At 36.7% G+C, this 27795-nt stretch overlaps 1 protein-coding gene across 3 annotated transcripts in view; it reads right to left on the bottom strand.

The window, feature by feature from the left end:
• Window positions 1–27795, bottom strand: part of PDE1A (phosphodiesterase 1A) — a 252201-nt gene that overhangs the window by 33229 nt on the left and 191177 nt on the right. For all 3 annotated transcript variants that reach the window (XM_046659818.1, XM_046659817.1, XM_046659819.1), the window contains exons 8-13: window positions 23425–23550; window positions 20171–20272; window positions 19943–20063; window positions 7302–7383; window positions 5146–5266; window positions 3936–4081 (exon numbers count right to left, since the gene is read on the bottom strand). In XM_046659818.1, coding sequence (XP_046515774.1) covers window positions 3936–4081; window positions 5146–5266; window positions 7302–7383; window positions 19943–20063; window positions 20171–20272; window positions 23425–23550 — 698 coding nt within the window. The remainder of the gene's footprint in view (window positions 1–3935; window positions 4082–5145; window positions 5267–7301; window positions 7384–19942; window positions 20064–20170; window positions 20273–23424; window positions 23551–27795) is intronic.

A 27795-nucleotide genomic window follows, 5' to 3' on the forward strand; every position in this document is an offset into this window, starting at 1 on the left:
CTGGAGCTACTCCCAACCTCTCCCTCCCCCTCCAACCCCAGCGGCAGCAGAAACCAGCTTTGCTGTCAGAGGTGGTAAACTCAGTTTGGGATGGGAAGAGAGGGAAAAAGCCGCTTTAGTTTCTCCAACATACAGTAGTGGATTTAGTATGGAATAAATGGCAAGAACTCACAACTTTTCAAGTGAGGTTGCGGTCCATGTTTGGGGTAACTGGTAGACCAGCAGGATTTAACAGAAAAATCCTAGCAATTAGAGGGCCATGGAAGGGTGGAGATAGCTTTTCACACATCCCTAGCTGACTGAGGAATGATGCATGCACAGAAGACACCTTGAGAATCTTCTTGCACTAGCTTGACTTTTCAAAACATTGTTAAAATCAGTCATCCTCATATTCTTGAATTTCAACGTGTTTTAAATTTTAATTCTTAAATACAAAGTCTGTATTTTTTAAATGGTTTTTCAATATCAGAGACAGTTTTGTAAAGTTTTTGTGTTATCTGGTGGAAAGGTAAAGTTATTAACTTCACTTTCTCTACTATGGATTATGCATTTAAATTTTTCTAAGCAATCATGAAAATAATAGGAATAGAGTGTAAATATTTTAAACTATAAAGGAAATAAATTGTAATGGGAAAAAAAGCCAACTTAAGCAGTAAAAATAAAGGCAAGAAAAGTGGTAAAACAGAAACAGTAGATTAAAAATGTTGCTCTGGGGCCCAGCCTGGTTGGGTAGTGGTTAAGTTCGTTCACTCCACTTTGGCTGCCTGGGGTTCGCAGGTTCGGAACCCAGGCGCAGACCTATACACAGCTCATCAAGCCATGATGTGGCAGCATCCCACATACAAAATAGAGGAAGATTGGCACAGATGTTAGCTCAGTGACAATCTTCCTCACCAAAAAAGAAAAAATGTTCCTCTGAATTTTAAGAATTTTTAACATGAATGGATATTGAATTTTCTTGAATGTTCTTTCTGCATCTCTCGAAATCTTAAATTTTTCTCTTTTTATCATTGATATTGTGAGTTGTATTAATAGAATTTTCAAATGTAGAATCAAATTTACACTTCTGGCATAAACCCAATGTGGTGGTAAATTCAGTCTGCAAACCCACGACTCCAACAAAACTTTGTATGTCACCCTCGGGAGAGATTCTAGCACCAAAGTTTCCTTAGCTCTCTGAATTTCTGCTTTATCTTTATTTGGACAGGTTCTGAGGGTGTCAATTTCTTGCCAGTAATATTTAACCCAGCGTTTTCAGATGTTTTTACCATGTAATATTTCTTTATCTGGTTTACCATTGCTTTGGAAATAAAAACCAAGTATGTAATTTTATAAAGAAAATTGGGCATTATTTGCTCTAGTAAAAATATGTGTACTTGGCTGGCCCTTGAGAGTTATCTTATCAAAATGCTCTATGGTTTTAATTTGCTCACAGCCACACTGCTCGTGTGCACATTTTGGTTCTACATTTTCTAACCGTAGGACTGAGCTATTACTCGATTACAGAAATGCAAATTGAGAACGTTATGTGGATGTAAAATTTACTGTCTGTGCCCAACAAAATATTCAATAGAGCATGGTGCCAGAAAGCTGATGAGAGGGGGAGCAATTGCAGTCCCTAATCCACTTCTGACAGAGGATTTTCCTTCACAAGTTGATGACAAACAGGTTCCAGGTGATGGGTTGATGTTTGGGGTTTGCTGTTGTTTACTTTAGTTAAAATTTTTCTTAGAGGAGAGTGTGTTCTAGTCAATTGAATTCTGTGGATTCACTGAAGATAAATACTTCAACCCAATTTTTTCAAACTTTCTTGAAAGAGACAGGACAATATAATAGGAGGTAGCAGGGGACAGTGAAAAAAACCTCGGGTAAAGAATCAGAACAGTGTAGACTCTAGTCCTGAGAAGCTGTGTGGTCCTCAATTTCCATATGTATAAAATGAGGGTAATAATTTCTACTTCAGATGGTTGTGTAGGAGGAAATAGGAAATTATATGTAAAATGTCTGATACATAGAGGGACTTCAGAAGTCTTGTTTCTCTCCTTTCTTCCTTTCATTGCTGAGAATCTTATATATTTATTTTCCTTTCTGAATAAATATATTCAAACTTGAATTTAAGTATTTATTTATTCATTCAAAACTACATTCAGTAAATAATTTCAAAGCACCTATAATGTACTAGGGACATGCTAGCTCTGAGAAAATAATGACAATAAGATAGATACTGTTCCTGTTTTCAAAGAGCTCATAGTCTAGTGATTTATATCTTATAATGCTTCAGGGTCAGTATCTTGAGTAGAACTTGTCCATCTGGAGGGGTAATTCTCAACACTTGAAGTCTCCAGTTAGATGCGTTTGACAATATTTTAGCACGGTCATCTGGGTCTCGTATTGTGTTATGTTCTTTATCGAGTGACAATAATGTCATATTACAAAGACCCTGTGCCATGGCCAGGACTGGCTACATAACTGCAGGGAGCAGTACAAAATAAAAGGAGGCCTCCGGCTCAAAGATTATTAAGCATTTCAAGATGATTAAGCACAGGGCCGTTCTGAGTGTAGGGACCTGTGTGGCCACACAGGTTATGCACCCAGGAAGCAGCCCTCATCATGGCTGTATAGAGCATTGTAAACCTGAGTTACAGAGTCAGATGAAGGCATTAGATTGGTATTTCTTTTATTTTCTAATGGCACAGCTGGAGGGATAATGTGACACCATCCAGGATTAATTAACTATTTAATCAGACAAACATTTACTGAGTGTCTATTATATGCCCCCTGTGCTAGGAGCTGAGGATACACAGGAAAACACAGTAGACCGTGTCCTGACTTCTGTGGACCATACATTCCCACATGGAAGACAGATGATAAATAAGGAAAGGAGTAAATAAATACCATTGATTACAGCCTTGTGCTTTCACTTTGAAGTGACTAAACTGGGCTCTAATAGGGAAAAATAGGACAGAGGATATAACCTTACTGTTAGTGGTCAAGGAGGGCCTCTTAGCAGGGCTGCCTCGCATGGGGTTTTCGGGCACAGCATTTGGAGAGAAAGAATGAGTTCTGCCTCCTTCACTTACTAGTTGTGGAATTTGGAGCAAGTCACATAACTTTCCTCTGCCTCAGTTTCCTTATCTGGAAAGATCTGCCAGCCAAGAAGGAATCAGCCTTGCAGAGAGCTCCAAGAGGAGAATTCCTGGCTGAAGAAACAGTCATTGCAAAGGCCCTGGAGTATTGTAAGAACCTGCCAGAAGGCCGCTGTGCAGGGCATATAGAGCGTGAGAGAGACAGGGCTGTGGGAGGGAGTATGAGAGGAGGCAGGGGCCAGATCTGGAATATGAAAGCTAATTTCCTGCACGAAAAATAGTGATTGATACTAACTCCTATCCTATAAACCAAATGGACTAATTAATGTGGATCAGAAAATGTGTCAGAAATAACTAGAGCCAGCTTCTCATTTGTTTTCTTTTGTGGCAGATTACAAATGATTTTTCCAACTCATGAGTGAAACTGTCAGCCAAAGAAGTAACTCAGTAAAACTGAAAACAGCAGACACCAAATCTCTGGCACAGAGCGTGATATTCCTAACGCAGCACAAAAGCCACTGGCAAAGCCTGAAACACTGGCTCAAAAGCACCTCTAGAAATGGATACGAGGTTGCTGTGCCACAGAAAGTTTTGTCGCCATTTTATCGTCCCATCCTTCATATCCACTTCACTGCCATCCACAGACATGCTTCTGCAGCAGAATCTCTTTTTATCTAACACATTAATCGACTTGCTTATGAATAAGCAAAGGGTAGTCAAATTCCAAATGTCTCCAAGGGCTTGCATATTTTACATAGGAAGAAATTTAGGGGAGAAAATAGCCCCAGAATCTCAGAGGAGGAGTTCAGACAGAGAGAGACGGAAACAAGGCTTCATAAACAACGGTACCTTGTGCAGCTAACTCTTTCCACCTCTCTTTGTTCTGCTGGATGATGTCCACCAGGTTGTTTTTGAAGCTCTTCAGGTCCACGCATGCCAGGGAGTAGTCTGGGGAGTAGGTTCCATCGTTCATGGTGCCTTTTATATTTGATCGTCTAAACAAATCAGCAACGTGTCATCCCATAAAGGTACGTCAGCCAACAGTAACCAAAGACACCAGAAAATACCAAGTTTGGGGTGTGGGATGAGGGAGCAAAGCTTGAAACACTTTACAAAACCAACTGGAGAAGCAGGAGGGCGGGTGCTCAGGCCAGTTTTGAGCACGTGTCGATGTTCCTCCCCTCGTGGAGAGGGCCAGGACCGCTGGGTCTGTCAGGGACTCCCAGGGCAGCAGGTCGGGGCCCACATGTATTACACGGGGGAGGCAGGAGGCCTGATTAGAGCAGCAGAACATTGAGGTGAGCTGACTTAGTGGCAAGGCCATTGGTGAACATCACAAAAGGGGCATCGTGATTCTAGAGGCCAAAGTGGGTAATGGCCTTGCCCTTTCCTCCTCCATTGAATCTCCAGACTAACCTGGATCTTTCTCAGGCAGAGCGTTCCCTCAGTTTCCTCACTGAGGCAACATTTATTTGGTGTGCTACTAGGAAAAGTTGTGTGTTCAGATGGACAAGAATGCAGCATGATTTTTCTGCAACTGGAAGTTTTAAAAAATATCCCTTAACAGATTTATCAATGAAAAAGATCTAGTTTGAAAAATTGCATGTACGTTGTACATGTCATGGACTTTACTGTCACATGTTATGCAGAACTGCCATATTCATGTCACCTGAAAGGCTCACTCTGATGCAGGCATCTTTCTAGCTACGCAAGTGGGTTGTGATTGATTGGTTTGTAAGCAAAGCAGCACAATGTCCCGCTCCCAACTGCCCACCACTACCAGACACGTTACTACTATATCCAGGACACAATACCTACATCCTCCGTGAAAATTCAAATCACTTTGTTCTCCTGAATTTGGAATACTGTTCTGTTATACTCCTTAGTACTTTGATATGTTTTGTAGCCGATAAATTCTTAATTTCAAAGGCACATGCATGCAACATAATATACAGCCACTAGGTGGCAATACTACCCAATAATTCTTCTAAGAATCTCCTGCTTAGATCTAAGAAACAATAAGTAAAAGGAAAATGATGCAAAAAAGACAATATCAAACCTGCTTGCTCCATAGGAAGGATTTTCAGTTTTTGAGTCTTCCTCTATAAGAGGAATAATAATTTTCTCTGTTGAGTCTGTCAGAAGAGAAAACGTTGGCTCTACAATGAAATCAATGAAACCTACAAAAGCAAGAAAATAGATTCAAGTGTTACAATATCCTATATTCTAAAATTAGTAATAATGAAGAGTCTGATGCTCCTGATAGCAAGTATCAACTACAATATTTGTTCAGCCTACCACTTGCAAGTATTTTTAATCCAATAACACAATCTTTAGAGAGAGTTTAGCTGCTCTATAAAATAATCTCTCAGGCAGTGGAAGTGATACCATTTAAGTCTGCTAACTCAAGTATATTAGGTTTCCTATTTAATTTTCAGCCTCTTATTATTACTAACAATAATTTCAGATCTAACCAGAGTGAATCTATCTTCCTCTGTCAGTGAGAGAGATCACTACTGTTTTTGAAAGGCCTTCACTTGCTTGTTGAATTTTATTATTGACCAACAAGAAATAATATCTAAGCCCCAAAGAAATTAAATAATTGACATTTTTTCTCAGACCAAGGAAAGGCAACCACTTTTTTTTTTTTCTCATATTATATCAGTCAGAGCTTTCCGCCAGTGTGTTAATATTTCAAATTGCTGTTTATTATTCTCTGGATGTGAAGTGTTAGTTCGCAGCATGTGGGCGTATTCTGTCAAATCAGCGAGGAGAACAGTAACATCTTTGGGAGACAGCATCAATCCCACCACTCTGAGATGTCAAGATGGAATAAAGCCTTTCACATTTAAAGTACTCCTCAAGATAGAAAATGACACACAGAGAGAATGGGGCACTGTCCCCCAGGGAGGATTTACCCCACGTGTTTAGGTGGAGAAGGAGGCAGCCTATGCTGAGCTCTGAGTACATTCGACACCCCAGGTCCCACGAGAGGTGCTTTTTGCCTTGAACACATCTGCGAGTGATGGATGGCCATCTGAATATAAGAGACTAAATAGGGGACGGCTTTTTAAGTGATAGTGTCCTGGGAAATATCCACATTTGAAGAGTATCCCATCCATCAGACATTTGGGTTCAGTAATTCACATTTGCTGTTACTGGATTCGTCAAAGCATACATTAAGGCACATCTTTAATTCAAAAAAACTTCAATAGTTTTGTGTTATAATTGATCCCTTCAAGTCAAAGCAATGTTAACTGGCCACCCAGGGTGTTATTTCAAGTTTTGTCTATAGTTTTAAATGCCTGGGGTATGGAGACTGTCAAATGAGTCATCATCTCTACTAATTCGGCAAGAATTTACATCACAGCAACAAGCCTCAGAAACGTCCCTTCTTCCCAACTTGCCAGGGGAGGTCCTTAGCCTGCCACATTCAAACCCACTAAATGATGATATGGAATCTAGAAACACAGCTCTTGGAACTTGGGTGGGAAGGAGGAAAGGTGAGAGCAAGAAGCTTTCTGACAGCTGACCGTCACTCTGTGGGAGGTGGTACCAGAGCAAGTAGAGAAGAAAGGTGGCCATCCTATGTTTACCGATCAGATAGTGGAGAAATGAAGATGCTGGCTCAGGGAATGACTATTACAAATATTTGAACAACGCAGCATAGCAATGATGTTTTAATAATAGGCTGAACTTGAAGTCCCCAACACAAATACAAGTGAAAAGAATGAATATGGTTGAGGGCAACATCATTTTACAAATCTCCTGTTGTTGGCTTATCTACTGGTATCAAGAATTTTTTCCCGAAAGAATATGAGCTAGCATATTATGCAAACAGTGATAACAGAACAGATGTATTAATAGTTTCATTGAATTGTCCTGTATACAAAGGATTAAATTACAGAAAACAATCAGCAACAAAACATCAAAAAATGTCATCTCTTGCACAAGAAGAAAGCCCTCCACTTTGTGAAAGGATTACAAGCAGATTAACAATTACATGTACTAATACTGCTTTGTTGAATTCATTTTTTGAGAATGTTTCAAAATTCTTATCATTCACCACCACATGGATCAGTCTTAAAGATCGAATTTATCAGGAATATGGAGTGAAGTTTTCATAGATGTTGCCCCTTTGAACAACATGGTGGATCCCTTCGATAACTGACAAGCACATACCCACTCTCCATGACCACCCATCTTCAGTATTACCTATTTGTGACTGGGCCACCATCGTTGACTTCCGATCACAAAGTGGGGAAAATGGAAGCCCTAATTCAGCTTCTTTATCTCCCTGTGGAAAGGAAAGCTCATTAGTACCTACTCACTTTGGAGAAGCTAACCAGCAGCCTAGATAAAAAGCCTAAAAAAGCCACATGTTTCATTTCTTAATTGGCATTGTGTATTTATTTTACTTATTATTTACAAAAGCAAAAGCTGTAGTCTAAGCTTATATAATTTTACTCAGTTGGTTTCTTTATGGGAACATATTGCAGAGGAAAAATCATGAACATTTTCAGCCCCTGGAGACTCTGCTTTGATATTACAATCTCTTGATTGTAAAGAGACAAACCTTTGCTCTCTGGAGTTTTCGAAAGTCACCACAAAATTGTCATCTCAGTGTGTTACTCAGCATTTAATTAACAATCCAGTTCATGGATTTTTCTCTTCTTTTTTTTTAATGCCAAATACATGAGCAGATCTTCAGTATCAAGACATTTTCATTGGACTACTTTTTGAAATTAAAAGTTTATGAGCATTTTGAAATAATTTTCTACTTATTAACCAAGTATTATTGAATCTCTCACAGCAGTAATGAGGGATATTTTCAACATTCTTACATTCTGTGAGCATAATTTTATTTTAACGGATTCTCAGAGAAAATTGAAATGTCAATGATTTTTTTTTTAATGGAGGTAATTTTGTTTTTTTTAAGATTTTATTTTTTTTCCTTTTTCTCCCCAAAGTGCCCCTGGTACATAGTTGTATATTCTTCGTTGTGGGTCCTTCTAGTTGTGGCATGTGGGATGCTGCCTCAGCGTGGTTTGATGAGCAGTGCCATGTCCACGCCCAGGATTCGAACCAACGAAACACTGGGCCGCCTGCGGCGGAATGTGCGAACTTAACCACTCGGCCACGGGGCCAGCCCTGTCAATGATTTTTTATTTGATCTTATCGATAGTAGATTCATTGAGCACATATGTTAAAGAATGCCATTTATGTTTGGGTTTAATATCATAAGAGCTAATTAGATTTCATCTCCTAAAATAAATGTGGCTGCTCTGGGCAAAGCTTTATAATCACAAGATTTATCAAACATTGGTTCTTTGCATTCAAGAGATGCGCTTACAAAAGACAGAGGAGAGAGGATACTTCACTTGCTCCCGTTCACTCCAATTGTCTGGCCATTTGAAAGAATCCTTGGGCTCTACTTCTCCTAAGCTTTTGGTTGTAGGGTACACTGGCCTTGCATAAGGCCACAACTTCGGATGTATGGTCAGGTTCTGAAATCATGGGACAAAGGGGAGGGGCCTTCACTTTTGCTCTGTGGCAGAGCCCATGCCACAATACAACACCTGTCTGAGGATTTCAGAGTTTCCTCAGTCAGCTTCCTCTAACATCTTTTCATCATGATCTTTACAACATTATGTCAACCTCTGGCTTTAAAGTTTTTATCAACAATGTTTTCTGGTACATTTCCACTAAACCATGCCTCTGATTATGAAGGGCAGAAAGTTTGAGATCAGAATGTTTGGGAAAATCTAGATATGGTCACCAAAGAAATAGACAAAGTAGCTACAAACAGGAATGTTTTACTATGTCATGATTTAGAGAAAATAGGGAATAAGGATTTCTGTGACCTTGCCTTCCTCATTCCCCTAGAGAATGACAACATCCATTCCATTTGGAATTAATATTTATACCTGGCTTAAGGGACAGATGCAAGGGAATTATTAGTGCCATTAGCCTTGGAGTCACAAGACACAGAGTTGAATCACTGCTGTTCAGTAGGCTGTCTCTGTTACTCCAGACACATGACAGCCTTTGCTGAAATGGGTTCTCTTCATCTGCTACCTAACTTGGTGATTTAGGTTTACTCATTTTAGGAATAAAGACATAATAGTATCCACCTAATAGAATTATCCTGAGGTTATCTAAGATAATTTACGTGAAGTCTAAGGACAGTGCCTAATATTTGGTAAATAGACATTAAATATTAGCTAATAAGAATTATAATTCATAATATCAAAAATACAGAGCTTTGCAAATTAAAGGTATTTATGACATCTAATGCCTATCTTGGATGGTGTTAAACCACAGAAAAAAGAATTAGTACTTAATTTAACATGTAATGGAGAGTATTGGCTTGTTTTCCCTCTTTTTTTCTAGCAAGGAATTGACATGACAGGAATTACACGTTTGAAAGATTAATTTGCCATCAGTGTGGGAGATAGCTTGGGGTAAGTTAAAGATGACTCTTGGGCTTCAAATCTGAATGAAGAAGAGTCTGTAGCCCACTAAGAGAAATCAGATGACCTGGATGAGGGTTAAATTTAAAGAATATTATGGATTTGATTTTTAACATGTTGAGAATAAGATGCAAGAATATTACTAAAAGTTTGCATTAAACTATAAATAAGGGGCTGACCCAGTGGCATAGTGGTTAAGTCCATGTGCTCCACTTCGGCAGCCCAGGGTTCACAGGTTGTATCCTGGGCATGGATCTAGCATCACTTGTCAAGCCACACTGTGGTGGCATCCCACATAAAATAGAAGAAGTTTGGCATAGATGTTAGCTCAGTGACAATCTTCCTCAAGCAAAAAGAGGAAAATTGGCAACAGATGTTAGCTCAGGGCCAATCTTCCTCACCAAAAAATAGAGAGAGAAAGAGAGATAGATATAAATATATAAATACAGATATAAAAATAATAATATTACTATTGTAAAATTAAAGCTTCTCATAGACTTCATGGGAAATGTGATATTTAGGATACTTATTTGATCTATGCAGATACAACTGATTGGTTTTATTGATCAAGGGACTGCTATCTGATATTTTAGTATGTGTATTTTTATACTATATGATATAAATTCTTTGACCCCAAAATGATCCTTTGGGCCTGAAAAAGGCATTGTGATGATCTACTTTCTGTAAGTTAAATTTTATAGAATGCTGGATGCAACATTTTCATACAAGACGACTCGGGCATTTGACAGATATATGCAGGGTCAACCTTCCTACAGATAGAGTGAGAAATTTTATGTTCTACTTGCTTCTTGTACTCAACAACTGATTTAGAATATTAAATTTCACTGCTAAAGCAATTGAATGCTAAAGTGCATTAATTATTTAATTTATCTATAAATATTTCAAAGTGTTATTTATTCTTTAGGGTGAATAAAGGACATGAGTGCAAAATTAGTAAGGGGCCCTGTAGCCAGAATATGAGGGAACCAGAAACCCAGTAGGACAAGGAGGGTGCTGCTGAGGGGGAGGGAAAGATATGCAGAGAGAGTCAGGAGCCCTGAGGATAAGTTTGATAAACTCTACAATTGTGCTTACTCTATCCCTGAACGGGGAACATTTACTTTCCATCAAGATGAAATCAGGGGTCAAAAGCAACAGCCATTGTGCAAGTCAACTGGTTTTATATTGTTCTTGCAGGCTGTGCTTTCATTTGAGGTTGCTGCCTTCAGGAGGCCAAAAACATACCTTTAAAAATAAATAATAACACATATGTTCTGGCGTATTGAAATATACAAGTGGTTGGAGCAAAAATATAGGGTCCTAAGGCCACTAGACTCAATTAATTAACCAACCACTCAATTATGCCCCTGGATCTCGGCATCTCTTCTTGGAGATGAGCCTGCGGGTAGAGAAGTGGAGAAAGTGGCTCTATCAACATGGAACCACAGGCAGCCTGCCCAGGTGGTGCCTGTCCTAGCAATTCCCTTGGAAGCTGTTGAGGTTTCTTCTCTGAAAGGCGATGACAAAGACCTGGTGATTGTTTTTATGTTTTCCTAATGGGGTGAAATGCTCAGATAGCTGTCAACAAAGTGTCAAATTCAGTGACTTAGCATATTTTTTTCTCCTTTGCATTTTCTCTGAAGCCAAAACAGTTCCTATAGTTTTAAAGAAGTGAAGAAGATAGGAAAGGGCGAAGTGCAGAAGTCTTGAGAAACCTCTTGCATCGAAACCTCAGTTTTAATCACAGACGCAACATCGACAGCAAACACACAAGAAGCTCCTGATCACAGGCTTGGGGCCACTATAAGGCCGAGGGTAGAAGTGGAGGACCCACCAGTTCTACAGGGGAATTGAATTGAGGGGGTGGGGAAGAGGCACCAGTTTGGCCTTCTTTGCATAACTTATTTAAGGGATTTAGGCCATCTAATTACCTTCCTTCCTTCCTACTAAAAAGGGACGCTTCTAAATTCTAAGAAAGCCACAAGACTCTTTAAATGTTTATGATTATTATAACTAACACACTCACTTTCAGTAAAATTTATGATACGGTATAATTGTACTTTTGTGACTGTTATAAATATTTTATGGATCAGTACCCCCTGTGCAATCAATGTTTACAATACTTTAATGCCTCTTAAAATTATAAGCTTTGATTTTTTACATTTTAAGTTATTATCCCGGTTCATAGCTACAGTTCTTTACATTTATGAAGGGTTTTTTTTTTTGTTGTATCTATGATTTTTAATGTCAGATCCTTGGCAGAGAATGTACTAACTAAATACATGTGTGTTACTATGGGAAATATAATTTATTTTGAAATAACACACTTTATACTACTTCTAGCAATGTTGAAGAAAATAGAGGGGCTGATTGTATATAATTTGGGGTAAAACGACCATTTGACCTTCCTTTCTAGATAACTTGCATTTCCAATTATTTGTTTCTCCTTGACTGACAAAGTAATACTAATTGGTAAATGTAGATTTTGTTCTGATATAGGTATTTTTTTATGTGTTACAAAACAACTAGTTGAAGAAGGGAAAAATTCACTTAGTTACTAGATTCACATAGTATAAAATATGAACACATTTTAATGGAAGTGACTATGTTTTAAAAATTTAATTGTATTACCTTCTTGTTATCTTGCTAACCTAACAAGTTCAAGAAAAGAGTAAGAAGCAAAAAGCTGTCTTTCTTTACTAATGGTTATTTTCTTGGCTGGTACCTCCATCTCTGATTCCTCAGTCCTATCAGTCATAATTGAAATGAATGGAGCATCTTCTGAATCCACCCATTACGGTCAGAGGGCAGAGGGAACTGTGTTGACCTGTGCAAACACTTGAAGAGAAGGCATTAACTGTATTGATGACTATCACAAACATGCTGTGAAACATGCCATAGTGATGAGGACTGGCTTTACCTCCTTTACCATCAGCTGCTTACTCGAGAGTCAGAAATGAGAGTTTCCCAGGACTGCAAATTCTAGATACAATTCTAATCTCTTCTGGCTACAATTTCTCATGGCTTCAGAAGGTGCACCTAAAGCAGTTACACCAAGGATTGGGGTAACATTGATGAGATTTTTAAGGATGATACAAATAACTTGGTCTACATTGGTTTGTCCTCCAAAAATACACTGTGTCTTAAAAACTCAATGTCTACTTAAGCCCATTTGTTAGATAAAATGAACTTGGTAGACAAATTAATAAGAAATTGATTCAGAAGTCAACACATCCCCAAATTTCTCTGGATTTTTCTGAAACATTAATTCATATCTATATATGGATATACATATATAACTTATATGTATATATGTTTGTATATATTTATGTACATACACATATGCACACACATATATTTTCTTGTTGCTCTTGAAAGTTCTAAAAATCAGCTCTTTCCTTTGAATACTTTTTCTTATTTTTTGAGTTTATAATCCAGTTTCCAGTTTTGTTTAAAATCTATTGAAAGAATTCAAAGTCTAGTGCTATATTATCCAGAGCAAAAGGGAAAATGCTTCTCTTAATTTGCTACTTTTTAAACCTCAGGGTTGTGTTGGGAATGTGTGTTTTTAAAATTGTGCCCAGATCCTTCAAAGCTCAGCTTTACGTGACTATCAACTAACCAAACATGTCATAATCAATGGCTCTCTGATACTTTGCCTTGGAAAAATACAAAGCTTAAAATAGACAAGTAAGATTACAAACAATACCAATTCCTCACATTTGTATCATGTTTACAGTGTGAAAAGATCTCTCACATTCATTCTATCATTTTGTTTCTCACAACCATCCTGGGGAGAAGGCAGAATGGGTATTAATTCCTCCTTATAGATAAGAAGGTGAAGACACACATATCCACCTCTGCTGGAAAGATGGAAGGCAAGAGTTTCCACTGGGGTTTCTGAAGCCAACTCCAGCTGCCTCTTATTTTGCATTGGGCTGCTTATGCTTGCCCAATATACACAAAATACTTTCTTTAACAGGAAACACAAATGTTTACATTTTTACTGCAGCTGAGGGCAGTGATGAGTTCTGGGCAGACATTGTCTGATTTGCCTCAAATTCTCTAGCACAGCCAGTGGATCACATGACACACTATTTCGATTCTTAGTACATTCTGAAGAAATTAAGAAATATATTTTCAAAGTCCTTTATAATAGTGCTGCTTTGACTGAGATGAAAAACCCCGGTTATCTTGGGTAGATCCACAGCAAGAAGGTATTTATCAGTTCCATGGGTTCTACGAAGTGATAGTTACAGGTGGTTATTTGAGGATGAGCAAGAATAGGAAAAAACATGGAAAAACTGTTGCAGTCCTGCCAATTTCTAGGACATCTTCTTAGATGCACAGATCCAGTTAAACAGCTTATGTCAAATACATTCAGAGCAAAGCATACACCAAAGAATTTCAGATTCCTTGCAGTATCCACCTCCAAAATGTGTGCTAAAATATGTGCTACGGCTAAGAATAAGTAAGGATACTGGGAGAGTCATTTAGTTAGTTGAACGCATGAAAAAATTTTACCTGTTGGAGTCAAAGCCATATTTTAGTATAGCTTATAAAGATAAACTTGCTGTGCTTATAAAACGTATGTATTGAGTACAAACTCACTTGTTTTGACTTTTAACTCTATGTTCTCCTGTTTCGCTAAATATGTTTCTGAAGGGAATTTGAAAGTCATTTACTTTTAAAAATCCAGAGACTGAGAAATGTAAGATTCCATTTTTAAAAAGTCTTATATTAATTTATCATGATCTGAGAGAATTTCCATAGTTGAAGAGATGAGGCCATGCCGGCAGAGGTAGTTTGATTTTGTAATAGCCCATATTAACAAATATACTTGACTCTCCTTTGGGCTGTAAATATCCTGCCTTGTATGTTAAAGTCATTCAGGCACAGACTGTCACTTCTGAACATTTTAGGGTTACATAAATGCCTATCACTGCCCACCAAGAGTCCTGTTAAAACAAACAAACAAACAAACAAACAAACAAACAAATAAATAAAAATCTGACACCTTCTTATTCTAAACAACATAATCTGGAAAATGCAGATGACAAACCATCCCGAGTATCACGGTGCTAAACCTCTTCCAAGGCTTGACCTTTTGTGTTGGGTGTATTTCAATCTCTAATATTCAGATATGTGAGTCACTGTTTACCAGGCACTGAGGATGACAGAGGAGCTAAATAGCCTTATGGAACAATTTCCCTCTACCCTGAAATTCAGATTTCAAATATCACTGTACGCTGGAAGTTTCATCATTAGTACACACCACCTTTCGAGTAAATTCAAAAATAAGGTGATGAACTTCAAAAACATATGGACTCAATTTCATTGAATTTATTACTCTCATGATTCTGTCAGATATTCTTTGTCTGGTTTGAAACCAATAGAAGAGCGGGATAATACAAGCCGTGATATTATTTAGAGATCTAACTGTAATTTTCAAGAATCTCTGGAATTTATCAGAGATTTTTTAACAGTGATTTTTTTAAAGTTCTTTATTTAAGTCATCGATGAAGTACCTTCATTCTGATAAATTCTTTTTTAAATCAAGGTAAAATTTATGTACAAATCTTAGCTGTATAATTTACACACTTGTGTAACTAACACTCAATCATGATACCCACAGAACACTTTCATCACCCTGAGAAAGTTCCTTTAACCTCTTCTAGTGAATTCCACCCTGTACAGGCACCCATTGTTCAGATTTCAATCACCATAGACTAATTTTGCCGGTTTGTGAACTTCATATAAATGGACTCATACAGTATGCATTCTCTGAGATTTATTGTTGTTTGTATTGTTAGTCCATTTTTTATTGCATAAAATTCCATTGTATGATTATACCACGATTTATTTATTCAGTTCCATTTTTGATGCACATTTGGACTATTTCTAATGTTGAGCAATCATAAGAAATACTGTTATGACTACTCCTATATAAGACATTTGATGGACATAGCACTAATTTACCGGGAATATATACTTATACCCATAGAACATGCTGGGTCATAGGGGAGATTAAGTTTAACTTTAGTTGATACTAACCAGTAGTTTTCCAGATGAGTTGTAATGACTTATACTCCCACCAGCAATGCCTGATACTTCCAGTTGCTTCACATCCTCACTGACACTTAAATTATCAGTCCTTTCAATTTTAGCCCTTCTGGTGTGGATATAGTGGTATCTCATTGTGTTTTTAATTTGCAATTCTTTGATAAGTAATGATAATGAGCATAATTGTATGTACTTATTACCCACTTGTGTATTTTCTTTTATGAGGTATCTGATCAAATTGGGCTGATTTTCTTTTTATTAGTGACTTGCCGGAGCTCTTTATGCAATCTGGGAAAAAGCCCTTGGACGGATATTTGTAGCATAAATATTTTCTGTCAGTCTATGGCTTGCCTTTTCTTAATGGTATCTTTGGGAGAGTCGAAGTTTTGAATTTTGCTTTTGTCCACTTTACCAGTTTTTTCTTTTATAGGTAATACTTTATGTGTCTTCTTTAAGAAATATTTGCCTGCCCCCAAGATTAGAGTGATATTCTCCTGGGTTTTTCTCTAGAAACTTATAGTTTTAGGTTTTGTGTTAAGCCTGTGGTCAACCCTGAATTAATTTTTATATATGTTACAGGTAGTGAACAAGGTTCTTTTTCATACATTTAATAAGTGTTGTTCCATTGCCATTTGTGGACTTTCCTTTCCCCAATTAGCTGTTTTGGTGCTTTTGTAGAAAATCAAATGGCCATCTAGGTATGGGACTTTTTCTAGGATCACTATTCTATTTTATTGATCTATTTGCCTTGCCCTGTGTCAATACATATTGACTTGATTACTGTAGCTTTGTCCCAAGTTGTGTAATAAGGAAGTACAAGTCCTCCAACTTTCTTAGTCTTTTTCAAAATTGCTTTGGCTATTTTAGATTCTTACATTTCTATGTAGATTTCAGGATCAACTTTTCTTTAAACTTCTACAAAGAACCCTATTACAATTTTTGATAAGATTAAGTATATTAACCAGTTTTGGAAGAACTGACCACCTAGCAATATTGAATCTTTCAATCTACTAACATATTATAACTCTCCATTTATATAGGTCTTTAAAATTTTTCTCAACAGTATTCTGTGGTTTTCAGTATCAAAGTTTCACATGCATTTAATTCATATATTCCCAAATATTATATTATTTTATGCTATTATAAATAATATTGTTTTTAAAATGTCATTTTAAATTGTTTGCTGCTGGCATACAGAAATACAATTGATCCTACAATCCTGATGAACTCATTATCAGTTCTAGTAGCTTTTTACAGATTCTTTCCTTTAAGATTTTCTATGTAGATGCTCATGTTTTTGCAAATGAAGACAGTTTTATTTATCTTTATCCAATCTGTTCTTTATTTTTTCATTACCTTATTGTACTGGCCAGAACATCAAATGCAATGTCGAATAGAAGTAGTCAGAGTAATATCCTAATCTCAGCATGAAAGTGTTCCATATTTTACCATGAAGTGTTGTTAACTCTACACACCTTTACCAGGTTGAGAGAGGTCTTCTATTCGTAGTTGGCTGAGTTTTTTAAATTAATGTCTTTTGAATTCTGTCAAATGTTTTTTTGCATCTATTGAGATGCTAATGAGGATCTTTCTCCTTTTTTTCTCTTAATATGGTAAATTATCTTAAATTATTTTTGAATATTAAACCAACTCAGGTCATGATATGTACTCTTTTGCTATGTTGCTGGGTTGGACTTGCCAGTATTTTAAGGAATTTTCCATCTAGGTTCATGACAGATATGGATGTGTAATTTTCTTTACTTGCAAAGTCTGTCAGGTTTTGTCAGGGGTTATACTGACAATTTTCCTTCTTCTTCTATGTCTTGAAATAATTTGTGTAAGACTGGCTTGATTTCTTCCTGAAAAGTTTGGGAGAATTTACCCTCTCTCAGTTGAACTGAGAATTGAAGGGAGAATTAAGAATTGAAGCCATCTAAGCCTGGAGTTTCTTTATGAGAAGAGTTTAAACTACAAATTCAATGTTTAAAAACAGGTATATGGATATTCAGATTACAATTTTTTTTCTTGGGTCTGTTCTGATAATTTATGTCTTTCAAAGAATTTGGTAATTTCATCTAAATTATCAAATTTATTGGCCTAAATTATGCATAATATTCCTTATCCTTTTGCTCTAAAAGATCTATAGTGATATCTCCTCTTTCATTTATAATTCATGGAGATTTTTCTCTTTTTGATCCTGCCAGTAATTTTATTATTTTTTCAGAAAACCAACTGTTGTCTTCATTAATTTTTATTATTGCTTATCTTTATTTTATTCCACTAATTTATGCTTTTATATTTATTACCTCCTTCTGTAAACTTATTTTTATTTAATTTTCTTAACTTCTAGTTTATAAGGTGGAAATATAGATAACTGATTTATACCTTTGTTCTTTTCTAATATAAGCATTTAAAGCTATAAAATTTCATTTAAGCATTGCTTTAGCTGTAGCCCACAAATCTTCTTATGCTGTGTTTTCATGATCACTCAATTTAAAATATTTTAAAATTTCTTCTTAAACTGAGAAAAGTCATTTTATGTCTTCATGCTTCTGTTATTTATCTCTAATATGAGGGGTTGTTCTTAAAGATCTTGAAGGTCTCTTTAGATTTACCATTTTTTGGTTAGTGATTGGTTGACTATATAAAATTATAATTTTTAATAGGCCATAGCATGCAGTTGGTCTTTAAAATTGGATAGATTTTAACATTTGGTCTTTTTTTTTTAGCACAAAAAGTATTAAAACATTTTTTTAAAACTATTTTAAATATGAAAATAGTTGAATTTGGAAGATGCTACTCAGTAACTTCCTCTGGGTCTATGAAATGAAATTTCGAAGTGAAACTATACATCAATATCCATTGACAATGGGAGACAGAAACAAGAGTCATCCAAATATACTAACATAGTTGGTCTTTATATCTTCAGAACGGGTATAAAATCAATAATGAAACCTTAAAAATAAAGAATACAGAGAAATCAAATAATCTGAAAATACAGAAATAAAAGAAGAGCTTCTCTAAGAGAGACTGTGGTATAATAAAGAATACATCTGATCTTTGTCCTTGGTTCCTGGCATAGAGCATCAAAAACCCATGGAATTTATCTGAGTGATAAGGAGACTCTTTGTCACACTAACTATGTGACTCATGGCAGACCTCCCTACATAGCTTCAAGATGGTAGCTGGTCACCAGAAAGACCAACCATATGATTAGAGGGTTGTAACTTTGGGCTAGCCTGATCTCCTGGGAGGGGAGGGGTGATGGAGATTGAGTTCAGTCCCATGGCCAATGATTTAATCAGTCATGCTTATGTAATGAAACTCTCATAAAAACTCTGGACACCAGAGCTCAGTGGCACTTCCTGGTTGGCAAACACATTGATGTGCCAGGAAGGTGACACATCCTGAATCTATGGGGAGAGAGCATGGAAGCTCCATGTATGAGACCCTTCCAGATCTTGTCCTATGCACTTCTTCATTTGGCTGTTCCTGAGTTGCATTCTTTAAAATAAAACTATAATTGTAAGTACAGTGCTCTTTTGAGTTCTTTGAGTCATTCTAGCAAATTATCAAACATGAGGAGGGTCAGGGGAACCCCTGAATTTGTAACCAATGATCAGAAGTGCTGGTATCCTGGAGCCCTACTTGGGGCTGGTATCTGAAGTGAAGCCAGTCTTGTGGAAGATTGAGCCCTTGAACTGTGGGATCTGATGCTAACTCTGGGTGGTTAGCATTACAACTGCATTGTAGTAACTCAGGTGGAAACAGAAACAGAGCAGGGACACTATAGAGAAAAAAATGTATACTTGTGGTAGAGACCATGGCCATTCCCCATATCCAGACTCACTTTTTCACATAATAACAGATTGTTAGTTAGGTAAGTGTCCACCCAGCTAAAAACTATATTTCTCAGCCTCCTTTGCAACTATTGATAGATGACTAAATTCTAACCGACAAGATGTATGCAGAAGTGTTGTTTATCCTCCCCTTCCCCTTTTTATAATGAAAGCTATCTGCTGTCTCTGCTCTAGCATTTTGCCTCTTAGCAGCAGATAATTCTAATTTGTTTCTCTCTTTCTGGAGAGCGGCATCTGAGATCTGAGACTTGACTCTCTCTAAAACATGTCTTATACTACGTAGGATCATTTAATCCATTTACCTGAAAGATTAATAAGTTCTGCCTAAAGTCCCAAGAATTTGTTGTGACCAGTTGATAACGGTAAGTCACAAGCCCTGGATTCTGTACAGAAAAGGTGTATGTCAATATGCACAGTCACTGTTTCCAAAAACATTTGCACAAAGGGTCAAAAGAAGCACCTGTAGGAAAAACTCCTCCATCAGGGCCATGGTCCACCGGTAGTGCAGCTGCCAGGACTTGGCTGGGTGGCTGATGTCTGCTGCATGGAGAATCAGGGACATGGTTTTGGCTCTGTCAATCCTGCCAAACCAAGGACATGCTCAAATTATCAGAACAAAGTAACCAATTACAGCCTTTTCGGAGTCTAAGTCCACGGAACTTTAACACGACAAACGAAAATAACCTACCCTTCAGGCTGCTGCAAACTGTTTCTTATATTTTTAATTTGCTGGAAGTGCCCCGACATGTCTGTTGACAAAACCATTTCAATCACTAGGTTCCGAAGATCCCTGTGGAGTCATTAAAAGGAGAAAGGTTCATTCGGCCCTTTATTGTTCTCAAGCGGTACATTTCTCTAAATACCTCTCATCACCTTTTCTTTTTCTAAATGGATATGAGTACAAAAGGCGTTACTTTTTAAATGTAAAAGAGCTCCCAGAAGTTTGACATTATTTCACCCTTTAACTCTTTGGGCTTTAGGAAGTTGCCAGGAGAGTGATCTGTGAATGATGCCATTTACCATCTCCCCTTACAGAACGGGATGCTTTCCCCGCCATACCCACAACCCACCCTCAATCATAATTCCTAAATATTGGGGTTTTTTTATCTGAAAGGATCCTAGCCAATTTTAAAGAAAAACTATTCCAAATGCAGAATTTGCTGCTAATAAAAGCACTTGTTGCTTCAGTGTGTTTTCAGCCAGGCAGTGTTCTAGGTGCTTTTATATGAGACAGCATGATCATTTGCCGCTAGAGGAGCTTGAGTTGTTTGTCCAGTCACATGGCTAGTTCACAGCAGAGACAAGATCCAACCCCAAGCCTTCTCACTCCCAAAGCTGACACGCAGACCACTCCACTGTGCCAAGCTTCCATCTCAGGAGCCCCAGCAAACCCAAGACATTAGAGTGAGTGGGGATTCTCTGTTTAAGCTTTTGGGACCCTGATCCTACATGTCATAGACAGAGCCATTCATACTATTGAACTGTTAACCAAGATGCTGTAAATCTGGTGACCACATCATAGAGCCTGTGCATGAATAACTCATTCTCACACTAGGCAGGAGATAAGTCACCCTGGCAAAGGCTTGCACACTCTACAATTCATTGCTTGCTCAGTACAGGTAGGTAAAAAAGTCACTTAACACTAGAAATCATTCTATTTTCATTCTGTGGCGTGGCCAGTAGAGTAAGCTAAATTAAAAGTGTGTGGTAAACTTGAATTATGACCTTGTGTCAAAGATATTTTACCTAAAGATGGCCTGATCAAATGATTTGTTTTTAAAACAACCACATATCGGAGGTTCTTGCTGAAATTTATGAGTGCTGAAAATTGGATTTTTAGATGGGGGCTGTGAGAAATCAATATGCTGATTATTGTTCATGATATTGGATAGCTTGCTTAGAATACTTTTAGCCAAATATTAAGGAAATGGAAGCTATTAAAGAGAATTAATAAAATTGTTCTCAATTACAATTTTTCTCTGACATAGAGAGACACATATTACAATAGCAACTGATCCAAAATATTTGGTCTCAAAAGTTCTATGAAATCTATAAAATTTAATAAACACATTGTGCTTTGCAGATAAGTGATCAGTAAATGCTAGATATTATCTATAATCAACTAATAATATATCAATAAACTAGGCAAAATAGTGCACAAAGGGAATGTTACTTTATTCATGAATTTCTCTTGCCAAAACATTTTAATTATTGCATTTATGGCTAATAAGGTACTTTAAGAAATAAACAGATATGCAAACAGAAAACCTAGAATTCTTTGAAAAAACTATCTGTATTTTAATTCTTGGTAAAACATCATCAAGTTTATACTAGCAAATAGATCTTTTGCAGCTTTTTGAAAACAGTGTTCGATCTATTAAATCCTACAGTCTACATAATATTATAGTGTTTGCTAAAACAACTCTATAAAAACATTCAATTAGGATAACTCTCAGAAGTTACGGTATAGAAACTTACAAAACATTACAGGAACAAATTATTAGAATGAAATATTAAAGATTTTAAAGAACAAAGTGTAATGGGAAAAAAATCACACTGAAATAGCAGTGGAATCAACTTTGAGAAAAGGTTAATTAAAAGGAATAACAATAAAAATTATTGTTATAAATGTTACCTCTGGGGATGAGAATCACTGATGAAGAAATAAATTAATACTCTAGATGTAATCAATCACTCAGTCTCTGGGACCTGAGGAGGTCCCTCCAGACGCGTGCCCCTGCCTCTACCTTTGCCCTGCTCTTCTCCACATAGACCCACGGCGATCAATTTTAAATCCCTTTACATTTAGATTCTGGCCTTCCTAGGCTGGAAACTCTCTTGGGCTATTATCTCCTGCAGAATAAAATGAAAGGCCTGAACCAGGTTCCCAAAACAAGCGCCTCCTTTCTCCCACCCGAGAGCTTTTCCTACAGTGGTGAAAAGTGAGCCCATATTGTTTCACAGTTGCACAGTGGCCTTGAAAAACTAGGAAGCTTGAAAAACCACAAGAAATGAGGGCTTGTTTTAAACTCTAAATTAACTTTTTATTTTTATTTGTTTTAAGGCCATTCTTGATCCCAAGTTGCTTCTTTTCTTTGAACATTTCTTTTTACCTTGATTTAAAAAAAAAAAAACAAACTTTGATCTTTGCCTTTGAATGGAAATATTTTCAGCCCATTAACTGACTTTTAACAAGAACATACTTACACTAAAATATTTCTATATTTATCTGAAATTCATGTTTAACTGGACATCTTGTATTTTTATTTGCTAAATCTGGTAACCCTATAATCAAATGAAGGGGATGACGATGACCATCGAAGCATCAAGAATTAGAGGAAAGGTCATGCTGAGTGGTGGGGGTGCATCTTGTTATTTTTCCCTATATGGCAACATGCATCACCATTCCATGTAATTTTTTTTAAGCAGACAGACACATTGGAGAAACATGTAAGATTTCCCTCTGTACCTGGGTCATTTTAGTATATTATATTTGTAATGTTTTTTCCCCAAATAGTGAATTCTTTGTTTATTAGAAAAGCTTAACTCCACATATAGAAAAGTTATTTATGATGGAATCAGTATGACACTAAAATTTTGAACTTCTGTGGGAGCACATATTGGTACATTTGAGCAAAGCTCCATTCCAGAGAGTATGTAAGTATGTTTCTCAAGGTAATTGTTGTGTGGTGTGTGTTCTTATGGATTGGCTATGGTGCATAAACATGTTGAATTGGCCTGGAGATAGTTCCACTCTATCTAACAGAGCCTGGCCCCTGAACAAAGTCTAGGTACTAATCCTTCTCAGAGTCATCCAGTCAAGGGGAACTGAGTCTGTAGTGTGAGCAAGGGATTGACTTTCGTCTGTTTTCTTAACTTTAAATCATATAATTTAAGTTTTCCCTGAGATTAAAATTTCCTCTAGGTTTCCTCTGAACTCACCTCCAGTCATCTTTGGATAAATTTATCAAGACATTCATTTCTTCTTCTTGCATAAGTCGATAAGCCGCACTCACATGGTGATTCTCAAGGACAGAGCGATCGTTATACAAAATGGCAACATCTGACCTAAGAATTAAAAACAAAATGTCCAGTAGAGGATTTCTTTAGACTATATGAGTGTCTAATAAAAATATTCAAGTCACAAGACATCTCCTCAGTAAAAGTACTATAAGTGAACACCTAAACTTATGGAAGTACTTAGTTTCCTTCTTTTTACTGTATGATCATTTTTAAAAGATAGACTTTATTTTTAGAGCAGTTTTAGGTTCACAGCAAAATTGAGCAACAGTTACAGAGATTTGCCATATACCCCCTTGGCCCCACACATGCATAGCCTCCCCCATTATCAACATGCCCACCACAGTGGTACATTTGTTACAATTGATGGATCTACATTGAACATCATTATTGCCCAGAGTTCGTGGCTTACATTAGGGTTCATTCTTGATGGTATACATTCTATGGGTTTAGGCAAATGTATAATGATATGTATCTACCATTATAGTATCATACAGAGTATTTTTGCTACCCTAGAAATCCTCTGTGTTCTGCCAATTCTTCCCTCCCACTCCGTTAATCCCTGGTAACCAATGATCTTTTTATTATCTCCATAGTTTTGCCTTTTCTAGAATGTCATATAGTTGGAATCGTATAGTATGTAGCCTTTTCAGACTGGCTTCTTACACTTAGTAATATGCATACAAGGTTCTTCCATGTCTTTTTATGGCTTGATAGCTCGATTCTTTTGAGCTCTGAATAATATTCCATTGTCTGGATGTATCACAGTTTATTTATCCATTCACCACTGAATGACATCTTGGTTGCTTCTAAGTTTTGGCAATTGTAAATAAAGCTGCTGTAAACATCCATGTGCAGCTTTTTGGGTGGACATAAGTTTTCAACTTCTTTGGGTAAATACCAAGGAGTGTGATTGCTGGATCATATGGTAAGAGTATGTTTAGTTTTATAAGGAACTACCCAACTGTCTCCCAAAGTAGCTATAATATTTTGCATTCCCACCAGCAATGCATGAGAGTTCCTGTTGTTCCATATCCTCAGTAGCATTTGGTGTTGTCAGTGTTCCAGTTTTTAGTGGCCGTTCTAATAGATGTGAGTGATATTTCTTTATTTAATTTGCATTTGCCTGATGAAATATAATGTTGAGCATCTTTTCATATGCTAATTTGCCACGTGTATAGCTTCTTGGTGAGGCATCTGTTAAGTTCCATTTTTTACTCAGGTTGTTTGTTTTCTTATTGTTGAGTTTTAAAAGTTCTTTGTATATTTTGCACAAGTATTTTTCATATGTATCTTTTGCAAATATTTTCTCCCACTCTGTAACTAGTCTTCTAATTCTTTTGATATTGCCTTTCACAAAGCATAAATTTTTAATTTTAATGAAGTTCTGTTTACCAATTATTCCTTTCATGAATTGTGCCTGGTGTTGTACCTAAAAAGTCACTGCAATACCCAAGATATTCTAGCTATGTTATCTTCTAGGAGTTCTATAGTTTTGCACTTTACATTTAGGTCTATTATCAATTTCAGTTAATTTTTGTGAAGAGTTTAAGGTCTGCATCTAGATTCACTTTTTGGCATGTGGATGCCCAATTGTTCCAGCACCATTTGTTGAAAAGATTATCGTTGCTCCATTGTGTTGCCTTTGCTCCTTTGTCAAATGAGTTGACCCTATTTATGTAAGTGTGTTTCTGGGCTCTCTGTTCTATTCCCTTGGCCTATTTCTCTACTCTTTTGCCAATACCACATTGGCTTGATTACTGTAACTTGATAGCAAGTCTTGCAGTTGGATAGTGTCAATTCTCCAAATTCATTCACCTTCCATATTGAGTTGGCTGTTCTGGGTCTTTTGCTTCTCCATATAAACTTTAAATCTGTTTATCAGTATCCACAAATTAACTTTCTGGGAGTTTTATTGGGACTGCATTGAATCTACAGATCAAGTTGAGAAGAACTGACATCTTGACAATATCAAGTCCTCTTATCCATGAACATGGAATATCTCTCCATTTATTTAGTTGTTCTCTGAATTCGTTTATCAGAGTCTTGTAGTTTTCCTCAAATACATCTTATACATATTCTGTTAGATTTATACCTAAGTATTTCAATATTTTTGATGCTAATGTAAATGATATTGTGATTTTTTGTTGTTGTTCTTGTTGTTTGTTTGGGGTTTTTTTGAGGAAGATTAGCCCTGAGCTAACATCTGCTGCCAATCCTCCTTTTTTTGCTAAGGAAGACTGTCCCTGAGCTAACATCCATGCCCATCTTCCTCCATTTTATGTGGGACCCCTGTCACAGCATGGCATGACAAGTGGTGCATAGGTCTGTACCCGGGATTTAAACGAAGAAATTCCAGGCCGTCAAAGTGGAACATGAGAACTTAACTGCTGTGCCACCAGGCTGGCCCCATGATATTGTGATTTTAATTTCAAATTCCACTTGTTCATTGTTTGTATATAGGAAAGTGACTGGCATTTGTATATTAACCTTGTATTCTGCAAACTTGCTGTCATGTCATCTGCAAACAAAGACAGTTTTATGTCTTTCATCCCAATCTGTATACCTTTTGTTTATTTTTCTTGTCTTATTGCATTAGTTAGGACTTCTAGTATGATGTTGAAAAGCAGTAGTGAGAGGGGACATCCTTTCCTTATGCCTGATCTTAGCAGGAAGCTTCAAGTTTCTCCCTATTGAGTATGATGTTAGCTGTAGGTTTTTGCAGATATTGTTGAAAGATCCTCAACCTTTTCCAGGTAGAGGCAGTTCCCCTTTATTCCTAATTTACTGAGTAATTTTTATCACGAATGCATGTTGGATTTTGTCAAATGCTTTTTCTGCAGCTTGATATGATCATGTGATTTTTCTTCTTTAGCCTGTTGACATGTTGGATTACCTTAACTGATTTTTGAATGTTGAGGCTGGGGATACATCCCACTTGGTAGTGGTGCTTAGTTTCCTTTTAATTCTTATAGTTTAAATGTGTTTATGCCCTTTCCTTTCAATTTGCAATCCAGATACCTATCAGATAATCTAGATACGCCAAAGAGAGAAAAAAAATTACCTAACATTCTCATTCAATCTGTGAATGAATCAATCCCTTTGTATCCAGTCCAGATAGTTGATTACTACCTCTGGCCCCTTGAACTAAAATTACTTGGGGTAGAGGGCAGAGGTGATAATGAAAATCATTTGGTCAATTTATGATTCTAGTTTTTTCTCTTTTTGTAATATTGTGATTCAATTTGAATATTATATGTCTTCTATCATTAAATTAAATTGGGAAAACCTTTTTTTTTAAACAAAACTTGGAATGTATGTTCCATTATCAATTTATAATGGACATTATATTTTAAAATCATGAATTCATCAAGGGAAGGTTTTTATTTCTCACCTATCTGTATTTCATATCATTTGATCATCAAATAAACTACTTCAAGTTGCGTTGTTGAATTTGGTAATCTAGAATAAAGTGTGAAATATTCCAAAGATTCTCAGATCTGCATAATGGAGTCCTTGCCTCTTCTTCCCCTACCCTCTTAGGTTGCCAGATCATTTTGCAAGTGTGGAATGGAAGCAGAGCCACTATGTTCAATGTATTAAAATGGTGGACTCACCCATATAAATTGGGAGTTTGGAGGCAGATAACAAATGTAGCAAAAGGAAAGCCAAGTTGAAACCTGTAGCATCTTTGCTGCCATTTCCCCCAACACTCATGCTTCTCTCACTTTTTTTTGTAGATACACTCTGTCAGAACTAAAACTGCCTCACTAAGACTTACTGTTTCTGGCTTGTCAGTAGGTAGAGACCTAGTATAACCTAGCACTGACCTTACCACTGAATGTTTACTAAAGAATAGACATGACAAATAAAAGGAGGAATTAAAGAAATCTGGCTTTTGTTGCAAGCAACCTATTTGAGATATGTATCAAATACTTGGCCAGATAAACTGAGCTTGATTATTAACCTAACATAAGAAAAATGACCTGATAGGTAGAATAATTACTTCCTCTTTTGTCTTTAGCACTATCATAAAAGTGGAATAACATATGTAGTTAGCTAATAGCACATATCTCCAAAATAGATTTTCTTTAAATAATCTCAGCCACGGCCTACAAATTCCTAAACCAATCATCATAGCTAAATAAACAGAAAACTGAACTAGGAAAGCATACATGAAATCCTTATTTAAGAGAGAATTAAATAGATCTTGTCCAAGTATCTCCAGAAGTTCACTGAGATCATAGAAAAACTGATTTGCAAATTACATATCAATTGTTTCATATGACCTCG

This window comes from Equus quagga, chromosome 4, assembly GCF_021613505.1.
Source record: "Equus quagga isolate Etosha38 chromosome 4, UCLA_HA_Equagga_1.0, whole genome shotgun sequence".
Lineage (NCBI taxonomy): Eukaryota > Metazoa > Chordata > Mammalia > Perissodactyla > Equidae > Equus > Equus quagga.